The 20,920-nt window shown below is 37.5% G+C and overlaps 3 protein-coding genes across 3 annotated transcripts in view; all 3 read right to left on the reverse strand.

The window, feature by feature from the left end:
- Positions 1–10,210, reverse strand: part of anxa5a (annexin A5a) — a 26,976-nt gene extending 16,766 nt beyond the window's left edge. The window contains exon 1 of the mRNA XM_005726596.1: positions 10,031–10,210. Coding sequence (XP_005726653.1) covers positions 10,031–10,210 — 180 coding nt within the window. The remainder of the gene's footprint in view (positions 1–10,030) is intronic.
- A 797-nt stretch (positions 10,211–11,007) lies between these two features.
- Positions 11,008–14,550, reverse strand: ccna2 (cyclin A2). The gene is made up of 9 exons (XM_005726529.1): positions 14,444–14,550; positions 13,897–14,331; positions 13,127–13,385; positions 12,939–13,045; positions 12,547–12,770; positions 12,252–12,456; positions 12,058–12,171; positions 11,696–11,829; positions 11,008–11,587 (listed from the first exon to the last, which is right to left on the reverse strand). Exons 2-9 carry the CDS (start codon positions 14,104–14,106, stop codon positions 11,536–11,538), a joined length of 1,305 nt encoding a protein of 434 aa, XP_005726586.1. The 5' UTR covers positions 14,107–14,331; positions 14,444–14,550; the 3' UTR covers positions 11,008–11,535.
- Positions 14,551–16,516: 1,966 nt separating this feature from the next.
- bbs7 (Bardet-Biedl syndrome 7) overlaps positions 16,517–20,920 on the reverse strand; it is a 9,780-nt gene continuing 5,376 nt past the window's right edge. The window contains exons 14-19 of the mRNA XM_005726530.1: positions 20,289–20,428; positions 18,279–18,443; positions 18,056–18,165; positions 17,842–17,945; positions 17,181–17,304; positions 16,517–17,076 (exon numbers count right to left, since the gene is read on the reverse strand). Coding sequence (XP_005726587.1) covers positions 16,943–17,076; positions 17,181–17,304; positions 17,842–17,945; positions 18,056–18,165; positions 18,279–18,443; positions 20,289–20,428 — 777 coding nt within the window. The 3' untranslated portion in view covers positions 16,517–16,942. The remainder of the gene's footprint in view (positions 17,077–17,180; positions 17,305–17,841; positions 17,946–18,055; positions 18,166–18,278; positions 18,444–20,288; positions 20,429–20,920) is intronic.

Here is a 20,920-nt window from a genome sequence, read left to right on the forward strand (position 1 = left end):
AACAGTGAGGCAATACTTTAAGTAGAACCTAAATCAGGTCTGACTGCTGGTTTTTGTCAGCAGGTAATTTTAAAAAAATGTGTTTTCATCTTACTTGGACGTGCACACATTCTTAAGGGAAAAGGCCATTTGTAGAAGAAGCAGTAAAACCTCAGCTGCAGCCTTGTAATAAACTGTGCAGGTGGAGAAATGAACAAATACACCTCCTACACCTCTTTATAAAGATTTGTATTATTTCTCTTGTTGATCATTTGTGTGTGCTATTCTGTATGTTCATACAAAAATGGCTTATAAATGTTACAGCGTGCTCAAGAGAGCAACCTCCTTCTGCAACTTGACAGCATCTCCTTGAAGTGTCAGTGCTACTGTCACTGTGTTTATTCTGCCTGTATTGTCAACCAGTTCAATTTGGCACCACAACCTCTCAAAAGCTTTTTATGTTACAGTTTTTAGCATTATTGTTCTTTCTGCTTTTTTGCTACAAATTGTATCATTCAGACTTTCTACTAAGACACACAACAGTTCGTTTTAGATGCTTCCTTGTAACAAGAGTAGTTCAACGTGTTTGAGTTTTATCCCAAACGCCCTTCCTACTGCAAAACAAAAGGGAATTTGTGTCTCTGGCTGGAATTGCACTAGCATTTGTAAACCACTACACTATAAAGCCACCTTTCTACTGAGACACACAATGTATACAAAAGATGGACATCTGTTTTAACATCTCCCAGTAGTTGGGCATTTTCACTTTGGCAATCTTGGTGTTTTAAAAATGGTGCAAAGGCTTGAATCTAGAACAGATATTCATCTGGAAATGTTTACTTAGCCTTTTCCCAACATTAATTGAGGTGTCTCAGCATTTATCAGATCAACTGTCCTGAAATACACTAGTAATCTTAACAGTTTTACAAAGCAGTTTATGATAAAAAGTCATGTGTGGCTGAAAGATAAAACCATGTAAAGAAGTCCTTTATAAATTCTTACTCTGACATGTGAAGGAACCTATTGTCCAAACGACACTGAACGTTGGGGTCAAGAGCAGCTCTGAAGGATAATTAGCCAAATCTGCATCACATGAAATAACACACAAAAAGTAAAATGACTGATGGATAATTCCATGTCAGTTTATCAACTGCCTCCCAGCTGACCAGCTTGGATTTGCCAGAACAAAACTCCACAAGGAAAATAGGACTCACTTGATTACACATACTCTCTTTTTGGCCAGGAAAAATAATTTCTTACTGGGCAGTGAACGTGCATAAATTGAATTAAAATATCTTGCTCTACTTCTGAAACAGTCTTTGGCTGCCATAAACATATAACTGAACTCAAAAATAAATTCATACGGGAAAACAAGAGAGAGAACCATCAGAAATGTAGGATATTAGCATTAGCATATTAGCATATTAACAGAAACTTGTTCTTTCAGCTACCTACATACAGGCTTCTATCATCAGGGATTATTCTTATTAAGAAGTGTCTCTTCCCTGGATTGTTTTTTTTTTTTTCAAGGCAAAAGCTTGAGGGGGAAGGCTTTTTTTCTTTGTTTGGTTGTTATTATATAAAAAATTGAGATGGAATTGTCCATTTTATGCTGTAGTAGGTATTGTAGCAAACTTTTCATTAGATGTCTGGATGAATGGATGGATAATTAAATGAAGATATAAGGGATTAGTAAGCAAACACAAATTTTAACTTAAAAGCAGCACTGGGTGTTTGTTTGTGAGTGTGTCAAACTGTAAATGAGTTACCTATTCTGTACATTAGCGGGAAACTGATACATGTCCTTTGAGCATTTTTAGAGACCAGAATAACTTTTTGTGTATAACATTCAATGTATAACCATTGAAGTCATGCTCAAAAACTACACATTTGCCTTTGACTTTATCTTCACCAATATCTCCTCTTCTAAAATTTTATTCTTTTTTCTCTTTTGGCTAAAAGCTGTTCCTGACTAAATCCTGAGAGATCACAGGTCAGGTCCTATCAGTTAAAGATGACTTGAGATTTATGGATTACAGATGCCCAAGTTACATATGGGATTCTTTAGACTTACTTAAGCAAGGTGTTTATGTCCAGCACTTTTTATAAAATGAGCATAAACACAAATATAAACTCTCTAGAGGCAATAAGCTGGATATATTTTGTTCATTGTATCTAAAAACGTCACCTGCTGGAACATCAAATAAGACATTTAAGAGGATTACTGATGTAGATTTATATATATATATTTCACTGTGGATCATTATTCCTGTGTTTCTGACCTTTGTAATGACAACATTTTCAATATACCTCATTCACGACTAGACTATATGGTGGAATAAATAAATGGTTTTAGCCTTAGTTCATTTAGAAGTCATACCCAACCTCAAAATGTGGTTGTTTTATTCACTTATTTTAGTTTTTAAGTGAAGATGGAGTAGTCTCCTTTTTAAACCATCATGCAGTGCCATCTCCCAACTGTCTCTTGATGAAATTGTAAGCCAGTGGGGATACAATAGAGACAGGTGCCTGCAGTTTCCATGTACATGGTAATTCAATATGGTACAAACTAGACCACCGTCATCAACTGAAACTGAGTTCTTTCTTCACGTCTCCTCATTAGACAGTCTGAGGTATCTCAGCACACTGATGGGGATAAAATCAAATCAAGGATATCAAATGAAGCTGCTGCTTCTCTTTTTGTGCCAATGTAAGTATACAGCGCAGGCATACTAATGTTTTTGTAATGAGTGCATCTTCACACAGAAACTCCTTTCGGTGAAATGAGGCTCATCAAAGAGTCAGGGTATCCACACACACCAAGTCTTCATGGAAAAAGGAAATTGGAAAAATGAGAATTTAGCTAAATATATAGAGGGAAAAATAATTTAGGGCTACATGCAAGCCATTTGATTGAGCTATTTGTGATGGGCATCGTTTCAGAACGAATGTCACAGTGACTTGAAAAGGGAATGACCTTTCAAGAGTCAAGCCACACTTCATTACACAAAGAAAGTCCTAGAGCTGCAGCTTAACAGGAGGGATTCTTGGCACTTTGCATAGCTTCTCTTTTCACAGAGCACAAAACAATGAAAGGACACACTTACCATGCTTTTTTTTTTATTGATGATTGAAGATAATGGCTGTCAACTGAAAGGAAACGAAACAATTTTAAAAAATATTGAAACAAAGGCTTAGATTCACTGGATTTATTCAAAAACAGTATAAATCGAGTGGAATTACTCAACAGTAACAAGTTTCTGTTCTTACCAACTGATGTCTGTCTTCTCCTCCACACAGATGATCTGGAGTCAGGTACGCTCTTTATTTTCTTCCCCCTAAAACTCCTCCTCACTAAGGAAAGCTGACAAGATGCACATCCTCATCTGCAGGTAGTGTTGCCTTTCACTGACAATCACACGTGAGATGGTTAGCTCATGCTTCAAGTCACCTTTGTGTGACTTTTATTAAGCGGTTAAAAATTTCTACAAATTTTCACAGACAGCAGTTGTTATTTTTTAGAATGTGTGATGCTGCCCAGCAGCTTTGATCACGTATTTAATTAATTTGAACTCTTTAAAAAATCGCAAACATGTTAAAGTTCCACCAGTCTATCTGAAACTGTTAGTAATACATTTTTTAAATCATTTATTCTTTCCTCTTTTCTTATGTTTTTTGTTCCAAGTTTTATTACTAGTCTTGAATATTTTTGTTTCCAAGCTTTTCTGCGGGTAAACTTTGTTTGCACTCTAGAAATACATTTTCTTTGTTTTAGTGGCCCTATGATGGGGTTGATTATTTGCTTTAAATTATCTTAAATTTAACCCTGACTAAAGTCTGTAGTACTCTGCAGTTCTTTATACAAATGCTCCTTTGAGTTTGACAGTTAAAATAGTTGTATTCTGTTTTTATGACCAACAATTGGCTGAGGTGGAGCAAATTTGATATGTTTTGGACAATACTGAGTAGTTTACAAAAATGCATTCATCATATAAGCTTATATATATTCTGTATAAAATCCTAATTAGCAATTAGGTGAAGTATAATATAAGTGAAATGCAAAAACCGAGTTTTCTGAAAGAAGGCCAGAAGCTTTAAGATGTGTATAGATTCTTTTGTTTGTTATTCTCACTTCTTCTCTTGTTTGGAACTAAGAACTGCAAAACCATTCAGGGCCCTGTTTAATTCCATTTATGGTCAACTTCCTGGGGAGAACGTGCTAAGTATAGTATGCAGGAGGGGAATGTTTGCAGGATGTGTTGATTGTAGGAAATAGTTAAGATTCATTTAATTTATTACTCTATTGTTATTTCCTGGAATCAGAGGCAATACTGTCATTACAGACAGGAGCTGCAGCATTATTTTGTGTCAAAAAAAGCAGGTGCTGCAGACTTTTTTCTAATTTCTTGTTTTTTCTCTTTTTTTGATAATTTTTTATTAGTTTCAGTCAAACTAAATATAAAACACTGATCCACTTGACCTGATGAACAGTTTAAAGGCTCTTTGTTTCTGCCCCACCACTTAGCCATGTCTCACATATTGTACTTGGCAGTACTTGGTTGCCTTCCACCCAGAAACCAGAATGGCATATGAGAAAATGTCTTTGGGTGATTAATAGCATGTGCCCATAATTACTCCAGTGTCTTGAATGAATGCCTGAGAGAGCTAGTGTTCTATTAAATAATAAATCAGTATTTTAACATGCAGGCTTAATTCAGTGTTCTTTCTGCCTCTGTCTACATTTAGCTTTTTGTTTCATGCTCTACATTAACATGGTTTCAAGCATGGCTACTCAGAGGTTAATGTGCAAACAGGACACAAAGAGGAGATGCTTGATGGCTGATAGGAGGGAAGGGATCAGCGGCGCAGCTCACATATCATTATAGTTGTCTCCTTCGCAGCAAACCTTAATTAAAGTGAGCACCTGTGAGAAGATGGGAGTGTGAATACCATCTCTGAGGTGATCCAGTTACGGAAGCTCACAGTTTCATTTCACAGTCTCCCAGGCTGACAAGGAGCCAATTTCCTTGATTCCCACATAAACAAGCGTATAGCAGCTAATAACAAACATATCAGATTGAATGGAGATATTTTTCAGGTAACTGAGATATCGTCTACTCACCAGAGGCAGACATACACAAACTAAATGGATTATGTACTTCTCTGAGTATTTAATATCTCACAATCGATAAGCTACAAGTGTTCATATGAAGTGTTTGGATAATATGTGCAGTTTTTACAAAAACTAATTTCTCATTCTTTCTCTCATGTGGTATGTGCATGTAGATAATGACTGTTAAAAACGCTACGGACACTGAATTACGATTCATATTTTTAGCAAAATCCTCATACAGTGCACAAAACTTCATGCCTGGATTAACCTAAAAAAATATTTTAGCTGATCATCTTTATCTCTCAAATGAAATGTTTGGGTTTTTTTGTTTTTGTTTTTTTTTATTTTTGTTTTTTTGTGGGGAGGGGGGGGGGGGGGGGGGGGGATAGATTCAGATACATATCTATTTGTAATGATTTTGATTGTAAGCTGTAAATAAAGTAAGTAAGTAAACAAAAGATGGACATAACTTCAGGTCTGAAAAGTAAAACCAGTGCAAGAGTTCTTTTAATCTGCACTCCATCAAATGGCAAGCAGGGAGCTTTGAATGCCAGTAACACACAACTGTAACACACACATATATACACACAAGTCTGCAAGGGATTTTCCTATAATTTCCTACCAATGACAATGTGATGGATGACATTGGCTGTCTTAAAAACATTGATGTCATTAGCTGTGTTTAACGACTATAATTAATCTAAGCCTAAATAAGACAAATTGCAACTTTTTCATTTGCAAAGTGTTAAAATATGCAGTGACACTATATCTATTAATATGTGCAATAACTAATAACTAATAAGTCTTTTTTTTCTGCCTGTAACCTAACTAATTTTCTGAATTTTAAAGATTAATGTAAAAAAATAAAAATAAATAAAACAAGTCAAGTCATACAGAAATCACTGCTGTTGTGGTTAAATTCAGACAGTTAGTGATTAATGATACATATGTACTTAAAAAGAAGCCTACATAAGGAGACATACTTGGTCATACTGTCTGTAAGTTGAAGACTAGTCCAAAAAAACATCAAACATTGCCATGAAAAAGTATTTGCTGCTTCCTGAATTCTTATCTTTTTCACACATTTGTCACTGTGATCATCAAACAAATTCTAGTAATGCCAGTTCATACCAATTGCAATTTTTTAAATGATGATTTAATTTCTTTTAAGAGAAAATAAGCTATCCAAACCTTTCTGGCCCTGTGTGAAAAAGTAAAGGTCGCCTTTGTTAAATCATGAGTTAACTGAGATTAATCAAAATGTTTGGACTCTAGTTTCAGCTCTCAAAAAGCAACACATCATGAGACCATCTAAAGAAACAGCTGAGAAGCAAAGTCCTTGACAGTCTGGAAAAAGTTACAAGGTTTGCATTCCAGCTAATCACAATGAACCATTATCAACAAATGGGGGGAAAAAAAACTGGAACAGTAACAAAATTACTAAAGTCTAACAAGATTTCTCCAAGAGCACATCAACAACTGATCTAAGAGGTCAAAAAGGACCCAAACATCATCCAAAGAACTCCAGACCTCACTTGTCTCAGTTAAGATCAGTGTTCATCATTGATTCCCTGTTATCACAAATGCTTGATTGCAGTTCTTCCTGCCAAGGGTGGCACAACCACTTATTGGTTTAGGGAGCAATGCAACAGTGCCAGATAGTTTGGATAGTTTTTTTTTAAAGCATTTAATGTGCGTTATCTTTGTCTTATATTAAAACTATTTTCATGTTTGTTTGATCAGAAACATTTACGTGAGACAAATGTGCACAATGTTTGGCACAATTTGTGTGGCAGGAAAATCATGTTAAAACCAAAGTTAGTGAGTTAACCTTGTTTTTTAAATTGCACTTTCTAAAATCATATATGACATTTATGTATTAAAATCTATTTGTTTTTATATGAGAAAACATCTATTGATTATTTATCATCTAAATCAGTGATCCTGCAAACTGCTGGGAAGTGAAACCAAAAGTCAGCAGTTTCTTCCCATTGCCCTTCCCAAGTTGTCAGCTTTAAAACCAAATCACTGAGAGATTTTCATTCATGAGCGGTGTGCCATGCGACAGCTGTGTTACAGAGCTCTGTGTCTACAACTCAATATATGCAGTACTGAATGACCTACAATAAGGTCTATCATCAATCAAAGGGTCACCATAGATCACATGTTTACTACTTTCCACAAATTACAGCTTTGCTGAGGCCAGGTTCAACTTGTGTCTTATACCTTTTCAGGAACGTTCATCATAATATATTAAAAGAGCAGATAAACTGCCTCTCCTAAGAGGAAACCATCCACAGCTCTTGTGTATGAAGCCAGTGAATAAATGTTGTGCTAGATGCAACATTTGCGATTAGGGAACAAATAGACTACTGTCGTGTTTGAGAGCAGACTTAATTTAGACAAATATTCATGAAATGTAATCTTTATTTTATTTTTATTTTTTAGCTTTTTGGGGGTTGGGGGTAGGGGGCTGACTATATACATAGTTAATTTCCAATAATCAAAGATGTAAAGTACATAAAACTCCAGCTAATATTTCTGATAATAAATATATTTTATTAGGATTGACTTTAGCTTTGCGCTAAAACTACAGCATAAAACTATGTAAGCATGTCAGATTAGCAGCATTTTAGAATATATTGTTTATATAGAAAACGCGTCTTTTTCGAGAATAAATGCAAAATAAGTAAATTTAGAAATTTATTAATAAAATCAAGAAAACAACACTTGAATATTCACTGAAAATTAAAAAATGCTAGCCTACCCATTTTACAGGTAATGAATTTTATTAATTTTTTTCCAACCCAAATGTTAAAAATACCAAAAAGAACAAAATCTTTGTCCATAAAATGGTTAGTGTTTTGATCAGAGTTTACCTTGGTTTATATTTTATTATTATTGCCAAGCAGGTGTTTTGAACACGTCTCTATTTAAAAAGTGTATCTCTGGTCTCAGAAGATGAGTCCGATTCAGCAGTTTTGTTGCTCTTTTCAGCAGAATTCTTCATCTTCATCAGATCAGATGCTTTGATTATTTCGTGGTCATAGTCTAACTCTCTGTTGTCTGCAGCATAGACTCTACAGGAACCTACACCGCAGATGCTGCTGCTTTTGACTTTTTCAGGATTCCGATTGATTTGCACTAAGGTTTTTTGTTTTTTTTTACGATATATTGCAAATAAAGAGATCATAGTATTGTAACCAAAGGAGAATTTTAAGCTCAAAAGCACATGTGCAAAATAAATCAGAGCTGGCAGAGCTCTGAGTTACAGCTGGAGTGAGCAGATAAACAAACTGTTATTATTTTGAAATAACCCGTGCACGAATCTGCTGAAGAAAAATCCCTTAAGATTCACTGGTGTGAAATTAGCTGAGAGGTGGCGAAGTGTTTTCAGACATGTCTCAGAGAAAGTATTCACAGAAACAGCTTGACACCTTGGAACACTATGCTTCTTTGCTTTCTTGCAGAGAGCCACATTGAAAAATTTCTACATCCATCACATCTGCGTAAGTGACCTTTAGTAGTTTTGGCAGCTGGATTAGCCATGCTACCCCTTTCTGTTTATTTCTAGTCAAAGATGTAAGAAAACCTCCAAATTAGTTGACTTTTAAATATAAAGTTAATGTAGGAATGCAAATATTTACAGATCTTGAGAAATCTTAACAATATTATTTCTGGCAACAATGATTTCCAAGAAATAACTTGCATCACACAGGTACCACTACATATGAATAATGGGTGTTTTCATTATTGTGTTGAAGTATAAGGAAATCAGCTGCCATTGTGTTATGAACATGCTCCCCTCTAGGTTAACAGGATATTGATCCTTTTGGGACTATTCAATCATTCAAAGCCTGCATGACCTCCTCTGACTAATGACTGAAGAGGAATAAAAATAAAACACAGTAAGAACCACAGGTAAATGACAAATTAAAGGAAAACCCAACACAAATTATCTTGGCATTGACTCTGTTCCTGGAGCTGAACTGAAGAGATGAAAGTCTTTCTTCCGAAAGATATTTATGCATTTGATGATTTAATGTTTGCGTTGAGCATCTATCTGGTGCTGTATGAAATCTGGCGATCAGGAAAGCCATAGTGTGCACATTATTTTGATATGCATCAGATAATTCAGTGATCCCTTATGTCATCCTGCAAAAGATCACGCCCATCAGGACATAAACATGTCCTTCAATAAGTGGAAAAGTGGACTCCACACTTGCCAGTAAAATAGCTTCCTATCTGTGGTCAATAGATCAGGTGTATTGGCCACTTTTACATCCCTGGGAAATGTTAAATGGCATTAACCCTGTGAGTTCTTTTAGTTGATATTAGCTTTCTCACCTTAAGTCTCATGACACTTTGCCCCTTGATATGTACAATACTTAAAAATAAAGGTGGCATAGCACCTTTTATATATTTCATCAGCAGAAATCCTTAATATTCCTCCTGCCAATTCACGAAAATGAGATGAGTGCAAATTGGCCTACTGAATGCACTGCTTTAATCAGCATGGATCAGGATGCAGATTTAATCTTGGCTTCTGCTTTTACTCAGCAGTTTAGATGTTTGGGCTATGGCTGTGTAAATACACTTAATAGCTCTTGCATAAAATTAGCGGTAATTTTAATTACTGAAGGAGAACACAGATAAGGCTCCCTGCTTCACGCTTATCTGAAAATAAGCAACATATAAAGCTGGTAAAAGAACAAACGGGTTTCTATGAATAAAATCATGAGCTTTTATTTGTGAGGCAGTTTCAGCACGAGTCCATAACAGATCATTTTTAAAGTAATTTTCTTACACAGTTCTGCAAAGGCACAATCAAGTACTCCAACATGCCTCAGTCCTGGCAGTGTTTTGGCAGATTTGTCCCATATTTCACAACACACGCTCCAACCTCTGTTCAAAGCAAGGCTGCCTAAAAGAGCGAACGGGCTGCAGCATCGATTTTGCCACCGAGTTACTGAGCTGTTTGAGAAGCATCCAGAGGAGAAGCATCATGAGCATCAGGAGACCGAGAAGCATCCCCACGTACAAGCTCAGGTTCCAGCCCCAGCCCAGTGCCAGCGGCAGCGACGTGGACGCCACAACAAATCTTCTGGGGGCAGGCATGGGGTTAAGCAGCAAGCCACTCTTTACACTACCAAAAATGGTCTTTAACAAAGTTAGATCTTAGGAGTTAAACAGATGTTATGCCGTAGCTGCACGAGTCATCATTCAGCCAGGTATCCAGCCGTTTAGGCTATGTTATAGAATTCCCATCAGTTTCCATGGTTAAATCCTCCTGTTAGTCACAAGTGTGTGCAGTCAGTAATAAAGGAAACCTGCTGAGAGAGTGCATGCTTTTTGAGCGGTCCACGCTTCTGAGATGAAAATCCTTTCTGCGGCTGGGCTCCACTTCCCCTCTCCTGTCAGACTCCTTGCACAAAGCCAGCCTCCCAATTTATCACGAGGGGGAGCGTGAAATACCTTCAATGCTATTGGCCGACTATAACTCGCGTTCAGATAAAAATCAAGCCGTTGTTGAATGACAAGTGGAAAAGCATTTAGTTTGAAACAAAAACTCCAAACACGGGGTGTTTGTCCTTATTTTCCCCTTCCCTTGTTGAACAGAACCTTAAATGCCTTGAGTGGCTTTTGATATTTCAAAAGCCTACTTATCCTGTTGTAAGAAAGGCTGCACAGGAAAACTTTACTGGTTTAAAGAACTGACTTTACCTTTCCCATAATTACCACTCCTCAATGGCACTTTGTCCTCAATTCAAACAGAAATCCCATTTTGGATACCCAGAAATTAGTTTAGCCTTATACGAACAACCAGGGCTCACATTCCTAAGATGATGTAAGCTTTTAAGAACTTGTCCTCTGCTGCCCTCTTGAGTCTAGGGTGTTGATAAAGCATCAGAAAATGTATTTAAAAGAATTTTATTTACAAGAGCCATAGTTTAACAGTGCAGAAGATGTCCCAAAAAAGCTTTCAAGACACCAATGTAATCAAATGACTCAATGACAGACAAACTACACTTTAATCTGCATCCCATTAGGCCAAATGGTCCAAGGTTACACCTCTTAAAAAAAACTAGGCAACCCTGCACCCTTGCTTAGGAAACTAAGCTAGAAAAAAAAAAAAAAAAAATTGAGGCCACAATCTGTTCTGTGGGTTTAGGTACATGTGCAGGTCAATTAGCAACACTGAGGAGCCAAGTAGCCCAACAGTGCTATAAAGCCTATAATTTGTCTGATTAAAACTTCTTGATTTTGCCAATAACTGTAGTGTGGCATGAATCTTAGACTTTACAATATAAAAATTACAAAAAAAAAAAGTCAAAACATCTAAAATACCTAGTGCTACTCCAAAAAGAGCAGGGCATTTGATATTGTGGCACACATCATTAAGTGACAGGGGAGTACAACATGGATAGAAGGGAATGAAGTAGTCAGTTCAGCTGCAGTTTAGTTGGTGCATTGATGCTTGAGACTTCATGGTACCTGTGGAAGAGACAAGGGTTTAGTACTTTAGCACAAATAAAGAAACCCAGACTGTTCCAAATGTAAACAAAGACTCCATGAAGTTTTCAAACAAATCTGCTGACTTACTTTGTGCCCTTGTACTTCTCCCGGACAGACTGCTGTGCATGCTGAGGGGCATTGAGGTATATGCGGTGAAGATCCTCAATGCACGGCATCAGATCTTCCAGAGAGTAGCCAGTCATCTCGTTCAAGGACTTGGGCTAAGGAGCACAACTTTGGTCAGTTTGTGTCTTCAAATATACAAATACATTTCCCCACACACTAAACTAAAGCTTGCATAAACTTGGACAAGTTTAACTTTAAACAACAGTTAAGAGTAGATGCAAGCTCTGAGTTATTGGCTGTGCTGCTGGACACCATTGGCATTTCCACCTACATATAGACCAATACCTCCTAGTTGCCCATTTGTACAAGTCTATAGAGCTCACCCATGAGGCACCAGTCACTGTGGTGTTAGCCAGAATGTAGGCCGCAGCTGCTGTCTGCGATGGCAAGTATTTCAAGAAGGGGTCTGAATCAACCAGGCTGAGCTCACCAAGGTACTGAAGATGAAAAACAACAACAAATGTTTAGACAACGCACTTAAGACATCACTTTCAGACTACAGAAATCTCATGCCCACCATTGCCAAGCTCTCCACTTGTTTGGTAACAGCATGCTGCAGGAAGTACTGAGTGAGAAACTGGTTTATTGTTGGTGCTGCCAGGTCAAATGAGAGCACTTTAAGCACCAGATGCTCCATTCTTAACACTTGCTTCTTTGTGTAGGTGTCGTCTGTGATGTAAACAAACTCTGCCACCTCTGGTGGGTAGATCTCTTCAAATTTCCTGCATAACATTCAAAAGGAACAAATGTAATGTTTGCAAAGTAGTGGGCTTTGAACATTTGTAGAATCTGACATGCAAAGAGGTACATACGAAGCTAGCAGCATAGCTGCAGTGCCAACCAGCTGAAGTTTGCCTCTTAGGACAGACATAGAGGAAAGGAAGCGATCAATGTAGTTAACAGCCAGATAAAGTGTCTCATTCTGGAGCTTGTACTCTTCGCCAACTTCGACCAGCCAATCAACCAGAATGGCTCGCATGCTGTTTGTGATGTCAGGCTGCTTCTTCATGTAGCCAGCTTTAGGCCTGGTTTTCACCTGTGGGGTGACAATCTAGTTATAAAGAGCCAGTTTGCAAACAGGATCAGATAACCATCAACAGGTTTAGGTTGAAAAATGTTGCCAGGGGACATGTCTAAGATGGCAGCACTGCCAGAAAATTCTCATATGCTTTTTGCTTTAGCACTTCGTATGCTAATTTCTCACCTCCATCTCCCTCAGGTAGCTGTGAATTTCAGCTGCATATTCTGGGGCCTCATTTACATTCACTGGTTTTTCCTCCCCCTCAACCACAGACATGTCCATTGGAGAATCTGAGAAGAGTTTTATATTTAGTAAACAGTAAAAACCCAGATCAGAGTAACAGTTGCTAGCGTCATTTCCTTTAAACCCACCAAAGCTGACATCCATCGCTGATGGAATTTCAATAGTGGCAAGGGGCTGCCGGAGCCGTGCCACAGCACTGATCTCCAGTGGGGATTGTTCAACTGTGGGCTTGGCTTTGATACTCTCAACTGCTTGCAGTGGCTTCTTGACACAGGCTCCATCAGGCTCATCAATATGGATCTGGAAAGCGGGTTGCTTGGCCAGTGGTTTATCAAAGCAGCTTTTCCCAAAGTCTTCATTTTTACAAGACAAGGATTGTGTTGAATCCTGGAAGCAAAGAAATATTCAGACATGGCCCACAGAATAGAAACTTTGTTAGATTAGATCTGACAGCAACACCATCCAAGGGCATACATGCTGCTCAACTTAGTGGTTAGATGAAGACTTTTCATTACAACACTAAGTGTGCTGCACTTGACTGAGAACATTCAGATGATATTACACTAGTCAGGTTCAATGTTAATACTCAATTGTTACATCCGCTGACGGGAGGGAAACGTTAATAAAGCACCCTCAAGAAGGCATGTTTGTTGTTTTAAGCAGCCAACTACATGACTGACTTCACCTTAATGTTGATATTAAAATGGCGGTCAATTGGTGGGAACGGGGCGTACACACAACTACGTTCGTGAGTTTGTAAATATTAAGTTTTAAGAAATAATAAAAGCATCAAGTATTTTTTAACAAGCAGGGACATGGTAAAATGTATTGGCTCCAAAACATGTAGTCAACAGCAAAGCGCAACACCAGCTAAGCAGCTACCAGTTAGCATTGTTACCTGCTTTCCGCCGACTTGGGATTTGTTCCTCTGGTTGTTCTGCAGGGCTCCTAGCACGGTTCTGTTGGCGGCTTGCTTCGGAGGAAGGTTTTCTTGGTTTTCAGTCGCCACAGGTCGGGCTTTAAGCGAGCCTCTGAGTCTCTGCAGTACATTTTCCTGATTCTGGTAGTCACTAGCCGCGCTTCCCTGTGCTCTGTTAGCGCCTGACATGTTGCCCTCCAACTCCAGCCTGCCTTCCGCTAGCTTAACTACAATTGTTGAGTACTTGTTAACTAGTGAAATGAGCCCTCAAATATGATGCGTGGATAAAGGGATCAAGTATATGGATATTATAGCGAGGTTATCATTAGCGTCTACCTTGCCGAGGAAGCTTAAAGAATTGTTCACAATCAAAACTAAGCTGTTGAGATGGTAACCACACTTGGAATCCCCGTGCTAAAACAAAGCAGACAAAAACAAGACATGCACAATTGGTGGTACAATGGCTACAGTCGGAAGACAAGAATTTAAGTCGCCATAACGCACGAGTTTCGAATTCACTACAAACCTGGAAACAAGGGAGCTAACCTCGATCCATTTACACAGAAACCTGTAGAGACTGCAGCTTTCTCTCAGTTCAAGTAGCCCGCGAGGATTGAAACAGACCAATCAGAAGCCGCGAAGGCAGTGACGCGTAAAATGTACGGGGAACCGAAGAGTACAATAATCTTCTGATTACTAAATTCAAAACCGGTTTGGCACGTTTGAACGTAAAATCGCTTTATTAAGTCAGCTGGGCCTGTGTAGCAAATGCACGCATAAAGGATAAGATCTTGTTTTATTTTTTTCCTTTTTTTATTTTGCTATCTTCATATATGTTCAGACACACAGGTTACCCAAGGCATTTAATCATATGAACCATTTGTAATCTGTTCTTAGTGACTAAAGACTTGTGTTGGGAAGTACTAACTGCATGCAATACACACAATAATTAAACCACTTTTTGAATTAGCTTGGTTATAGTTTAATTTTTAATGAATACATAATCAGAGAAGTTGTTACCTGGATAACTGAGTGCGCTTGCCTTTAAAATCAGTCTGAAACTAATTATTTGCTGTCTGCAAATTGCACATAAAACCAAAGTTTATATCCTTCTACTTTTGCATAAATAGTGGACCGCTATAATTTACATATGACATATGAACAGGCACTGCTATAAACGCAACTAAATATCAGCTTTTACTGATATGACTGTTTTTTTATATATATATATATATATATTTATTTACAAAGCAGTTTGAACTATACTTCCATCCAGTTATTTAGTTAACAATTTTGATAACCTTGAGTATTTTATTGCAAGTAAAAGTTTAAATATTTAATCTTTAATACAATATAATGTTTAAATATTCACTAAATGTTAACAGCAAAATATACTTACAATAATAAAGGAAATTCTCCTTTACAGAGCATGTTACATATCCTCCTAAATGTCCTCCGTAGTGGACTTTTGCAGTCATTTCCTCCATTTTGTTCTGTTTCTTTTAAATGACCAGAAAAGGAGTCCTTTTTAGAAGCAGAAAGAAATTTATTGCAGTTTGTTGAGGGAAACAAGGATCTTGAGTTGTCTGATGAAGAAGATCATAGGGAATAAGGCCTTCAAGAAGAAAGAAAGAGGAGCATCAGAGATGGTACTCAGACGAAGTCCTCTTGAACTTGCTGTCATTAAGTGGTTGGACAACAAGCCAGTTGTCATGGCATCCTCTGCCTATGGCAATCAACCTCAGGACACACACATAGGATGGTCCAAGAAAAACAAAAGTTTTGTCCAGGTGCCAAGGCCACTGGCAATTGCTGAGTACAATACCAACATAGGTGGTGTGGACCTTGTCGACCGAATGTTGAGTTTCTATAGGATGGTCTCTCGCACTCGGAAATTGACAGCACGTGCAGTTCTCTATTTTTTTGATCTGGCAATCACCAACTCATGGCTTCAGTATAGCAGTGACTTGCAGTTTTGGGGGAAGAAATCACTCAAGTTCCTTGACTTCAAACTGTTCCTTGGTGAAGAGTTGAAGTAAATGTTTGCCATCAAAGATCAGTTTTACATGTTTGGCCTTCCAATGTCATGTGACATCTAAAAAGTAAAAACTTTTTTTTCCCCCAAAAAATCCTTTCAGCCTTCTGATTACCTTACAAACATTAGGGGATTTAAAAAATAAAAAAAGGACAACATTTTTTTTCCTGGTAGTCAGGAGGATATATTTGCTTGTCTTTTAGGGAGCGTTTCAGATGGCACCAGTTTAAAGGACAATGCAAACTGCTAAATCTGCCTCTGCTTTATATTCTCTAAACTACTTGTATGTCAAATTTAAAAGTGCAAAGAAACTAGATATCAAATAAATGGTAATGCACAGTAAAGTCACAAAGTAGCAAAAAATACAAATTCTGTGGAAAAAGTACATTGGGACTTTCAGTCCTTCAAAGTATATGTATTCAATTAACTTCCACAACGTTGGTGTGATTTTGCAGGGCTTGATCTCTGGTACTCTATCAGACAATGGAAGCAAATAGGCAATCTATAGATTTGCTGTCCATGATAGTGTAGATGTAACAGTTTAATGAATGAGACTTGATTGGCTCTTTGTTAAAATTCACTGTATTATGCATTTCTTCTTCTATACAAGTAGGTTTTTGTAGTAGCATTAGTCCAGTGAATAATGAACTTTACATCATCTCATTTTTATTTGAAGAGATGAACATCACTCATATGAAAACCATAACATAAAAATATACATTACATATTTCTTTAACAACCTTATATTTGGTTACTTCAAATGCCAGCTATTCATACAGGTAACTTTTTTTATAGTTATTTCCAGATACTTTAAAATACATAAATATTTAAATATTGTGCTCAGTAGCTATGACAAAAAGTAACTAAATATATTTAATAACATTACAGAAACACAGAGATACTACCATGAAACAAGTGTTTCATTAGAATACAAAAATAGCACAAACATTCAAAGACAACTAAATGAATACCTTCTGACCTATTAAAAACTTAGGCCTCATTAAAAAAATCTAACAGAGAATTCAAGTCATAGTTATCAAGTATCTCCAGCAATGAGGACACCTTGGTTTTTACATTCTGGCCCTTGAACTTGAATTTGTCGATGAAGAGGTCTGTGATCATTCCTACGGGAAAGAGAATGAAAAATATTAACTATCATAGGCCAACAATATTAATACGGTAAGGATCACAATGAGATCAGTTAAATGAAACTGTTAAAACATTGCACCGTAAAGCCTTTCAAGGTGTGCAGGCTGTTTCTTGTACTCCTCAAGGAGATTAGCGGATTCATCCAAGATGTTGCGATATTCTGGAATGAGGAAATCAGCATTCCCCTCATGAACCTGAAGCTCCTGATGACCACAGAGGAAGTAGAGACGCATGTTGGGAAATAGGAAGCAGATATTAGTAGCTACATTAAATTACACTCAAAAGAAACATGTGAGCAAACTGTATCATTTCACTAAATCGTGCACAGCAGATTTGCAACAGTTTCAACAGTATATTGGCAGGGATGCAATGGAAATAACGTTGCCATATTGTGAAACTGGTGCCTCTGTAATAAAAATATAACCTGCAGGGATTACAGCTTTTTAATCCTCATTTTAGGTTTAAATAGCTTTAAAACAGTTTTCATCATTTTAAAATCATCAGTTTAACTGAAGATTCTATACGTGCAATTTATGTCAGCTTAGAGTTATGACTCTCTCACCTCTCATTTACATAACCATTAAAAATAATTGCTTGTGGCATTAGCAAGATGGCTGCCGAGTTGCAAGACTTTTTTCTAGAAGGTATTTGATTAAATTCTGATCAAACCGGGTGGTCTTTACTGCAAATTCCACAACACAGTTCAAAGGAATGAATATCTTTTTTGCTTTTACACTTACTTTAAGGGCATCGATGAGCTGAACTTTTCTAGCCAACAACAGCTGGTACTCCAGCTTTGGATGGATCATGTTAAGGGTGTGGCTCACAGAGTCATCACTGATTTCTGGAAGATTAATAAACATAAATACAGGTTTTCTATTTCTTCTATTTAAAAAAACAAAACAAAAATAAAACCTGACAGATGGTATTGAAATAGAACAATAATACACCTACCGTACGAAATGTTGAGATTGATTTTCTTTTTGGTAGCTTCTTTAGACAGAACATCACTCAGTATGGAGATCGTAGAGATGTTGTCAGACTTAAAGTGACCCTCCCCTTTGCTGTGAATACAAAATGGTTCAATATATTAAACTATATGAAACTACCTATTAAACTCTTCAAAAACGTAAAGTGTATGTAGTTTAGAGCTTGTCTACTGTGTGCCTGCATTTACCAGTAGGTGGCTTCAAGCTGTGTGCCAAGGAAGGTGTTGTGGAAATAAAATGTGATGCTCTCTCCTGCGGGTGTTTTCTCAGGTACCTCCGGCAAACAGAAAACCACCCAGGAGTGGATCTCTGCAAAACTGAACTGCCCAACCAGACTGAGCCTGTTCATTGGCCTTAGATAGAGTGAGAAAAGCAAAGAGAAACGAAAACAAATGATCCCATCTGGGAAAGATATATATAAATCTTATAAAGTTTGTATCTGTCTTGTGTGAAACTTGTATGAAAAGCATATAAGAGTGAAAACAGATATAAGATCCCTTGAAAAATTATATAATGAAACTTGTATGTTTTGGATACTTACTAAAACAATGTATGAAAGTAATGAGAAAGTGGCCACTTTCATGAGTAATCACATATAAGTTTTTACTATTTCTTTTCCATATGGGATTTTATGAGAAAAAAGGGAAATCCTGATAAAAGAACCGTGTTAGAACATTCCTGTGTTGCTGCTATTAACAGTAATATATACATACAACACAGAGTTGCTGTCACATATCTCATAGAAAACCATAGTAAAAGTAGAGGTTACTAAGGCTACGTTCACACTGCAGGCGAAAGCGCATCAAATCTGATTTTTTTGACCCTATGCGACCCATATCCGATCATGCTATGACAGTGTGAACAGCACAAATCCAATATTTTCAAATCCGATCTGGGTCACTTTCGTATGTGGTACTGAATCCGATACATATCCGATGTTTTAGAAAGCGACTGCTATTTGAAAGGTCAAGTCGCATTAAATCCATCTTTTACATCACTGACACAAGACAGACGCCAATTATCAGCTTCGGAGAAGCACCCGATAAGACATCGCGAACACTTCCTGGCCATCCAGTGTAGATGTTAGTGAAACTGTTGGGAAGACAACGTTGGAGAAACATGAACATTTTATTTGTACTGTATAATCTGCAGATTCTGACAGAAATCTGCAACTATCCTTTGAAGCACCGCTCCTCTAAAACAGCAATATGGATCATTCTTAGTTTATTTACATTATTATGTAAATAACAAAATAACTCAAAGCAAAAATTGGGAAACGTAAAGTCCGAAGTCTTTACATTAAGGGCCATCAGTCAAACAATATTGTTTTCTCTGGGTCTAAACAGAGCGCGTTGTGTGTGTGACGTCTTCTTTTGCGCATGCGGGCCGCTTTGGGCGTTCACACTCGAGCGCATTTGCTGTCGCATTTTATTTGTAGTGTGAACACGCAGACAAAAAAAATCGGATTTGATCAAAAAATCGGAATTGAGCATTAAGACCTGCAGTGTGAACGTACCCTAAAAGCAAGAAGTAAGCATATTTATTTTCAACACACAAAAAATGATAAAATAAAAATATTAAATCCACCAAGGAGATTATGTGTCTGCTAAAAACTGGAAGCAAAACTAGAAATTCCATGTCATTTCACAACAAACACATAATAAAGTGAAATAACAAAAACTGGGAGATATCGCAGTTCTAGTTGCTACTAATCTTCAGATGTCTTTGTGGATCCAGGAACGCATGCATGATGTCAAAGGAACTGTCAGTATATATGTGTGTAGTCACTCACACTTTTATTTGTTTGTGGGTTTGTTACTCTAAAAGTTATGGAAAAATAACATCAGAATTTCACCAGAGCTGGGGCTTGATTTATGTTTGTTGGGAATTCAGATCCAGATTATTTTTTTTAAATTCAGGATTCTTTATCACTGTGATGGAAGGCAAACTGGACACTGTGTCTTATGTTGCACTGACAATTTTAGTTTCAATTCGAGGGTCTAAATGTAGGAACCATTCACAACTCTAGGTTTAAAGCTAATAATGTGTTTTTGTCTTTAAAACTATCTTTTGTGTTCCGCTTCAAAAAGAATGAGATTACCAAATTTCAATTCACATCTCTATGATTTTATTATACTTGAAAAGACTGTTTTCAAAATTCAAAGTAGTGCAAATTTTTCTTTCATTCTTTTAATTACCTCTCTTGGTCTATGCTGTGAGTCCGCTGGTGGAGGGACAGAGGTTTGATCTGGTACTGGCGTACCTGACATGTCTTAGGTTGCAGTCTTGGGGTAATATACGCCTGCAGGGTTCCATACTGTCCCTCAATGGACCTCACCTATAGAACAGTTTGTTGTGGATTAAACATATTGCTTCTTCTGTAACACATCATATCACAAATAGCTGAGGCAAGTTGATTATGTAGCCATTCCCCCACCTCTTCCCCCTCCATAGAGCCATCACCACCTTCAAACTGTTCACCTACAACACCCCCCTCCTCACCCCACACAAAAGAGGATTTCACACCACCTCCTCCCACCACAACTCTTCATATTCATGAAGCAGATGTGAGGAAGCAGTTCAAGAGTCTGAATGCTCGAAAAGCTCCCGGCCCAGACGGTGTGTCTCCTGCCACCCTCAGACACTGTGCAAACGAGCTGGCCCCAGTGTTTTCTGGCATTTTTAACTCCTTACTGCAGGCATGTCATGTGCCTGCCTGCTTCAAGTCCTCTACCATAATCCCTGTCCCCAAGAAACCTAGGATCACTGGACTAAATGACTACAGACCCGTGGCTCTGACATCTGTGGTCATGAAGTCATTTGAGCGCCT

This window comes from Pundamilia nyererei, unplaced genomic scaffold, assembly GCF_000239375.1.
Source record: "Pundamilia nyererei isolate P.nyererei 1_Seehausen unplaced genomic scaffold, PunNye1.0 scaffold00020, whole genome shotgun sequence".
Lineage (NCBI taxonomy): Eukaryota > Metazoa > Chordata > Actinopteri > Cichliformes > Cichlidae > Pundamilia > Pundamilia nyererei.

Coding starts and splice junctions, on each gene's coding strand:
- ccna2 (XM_005726529.1), bottom strand. CDS start 14,106: ATGTCAGGCGCTAACAGAGCACAGGGAAGCGCGGCTAGTGACTACCAG. Junction 13,386..13,896: donor CCCAAGTCGGCGGAAAGCAG/GTAACAATGCTA, acceptor CTTTGCTTCCAG/GATTCAACACAATCCTTGTC. Junction 12,771..12,938: donor GCTACCTGAGGGAGATGGAG/GTGAGAAATTAG, acceptor GTCACCCCACAG/GTGAAAACCAGGCCTAAAGC.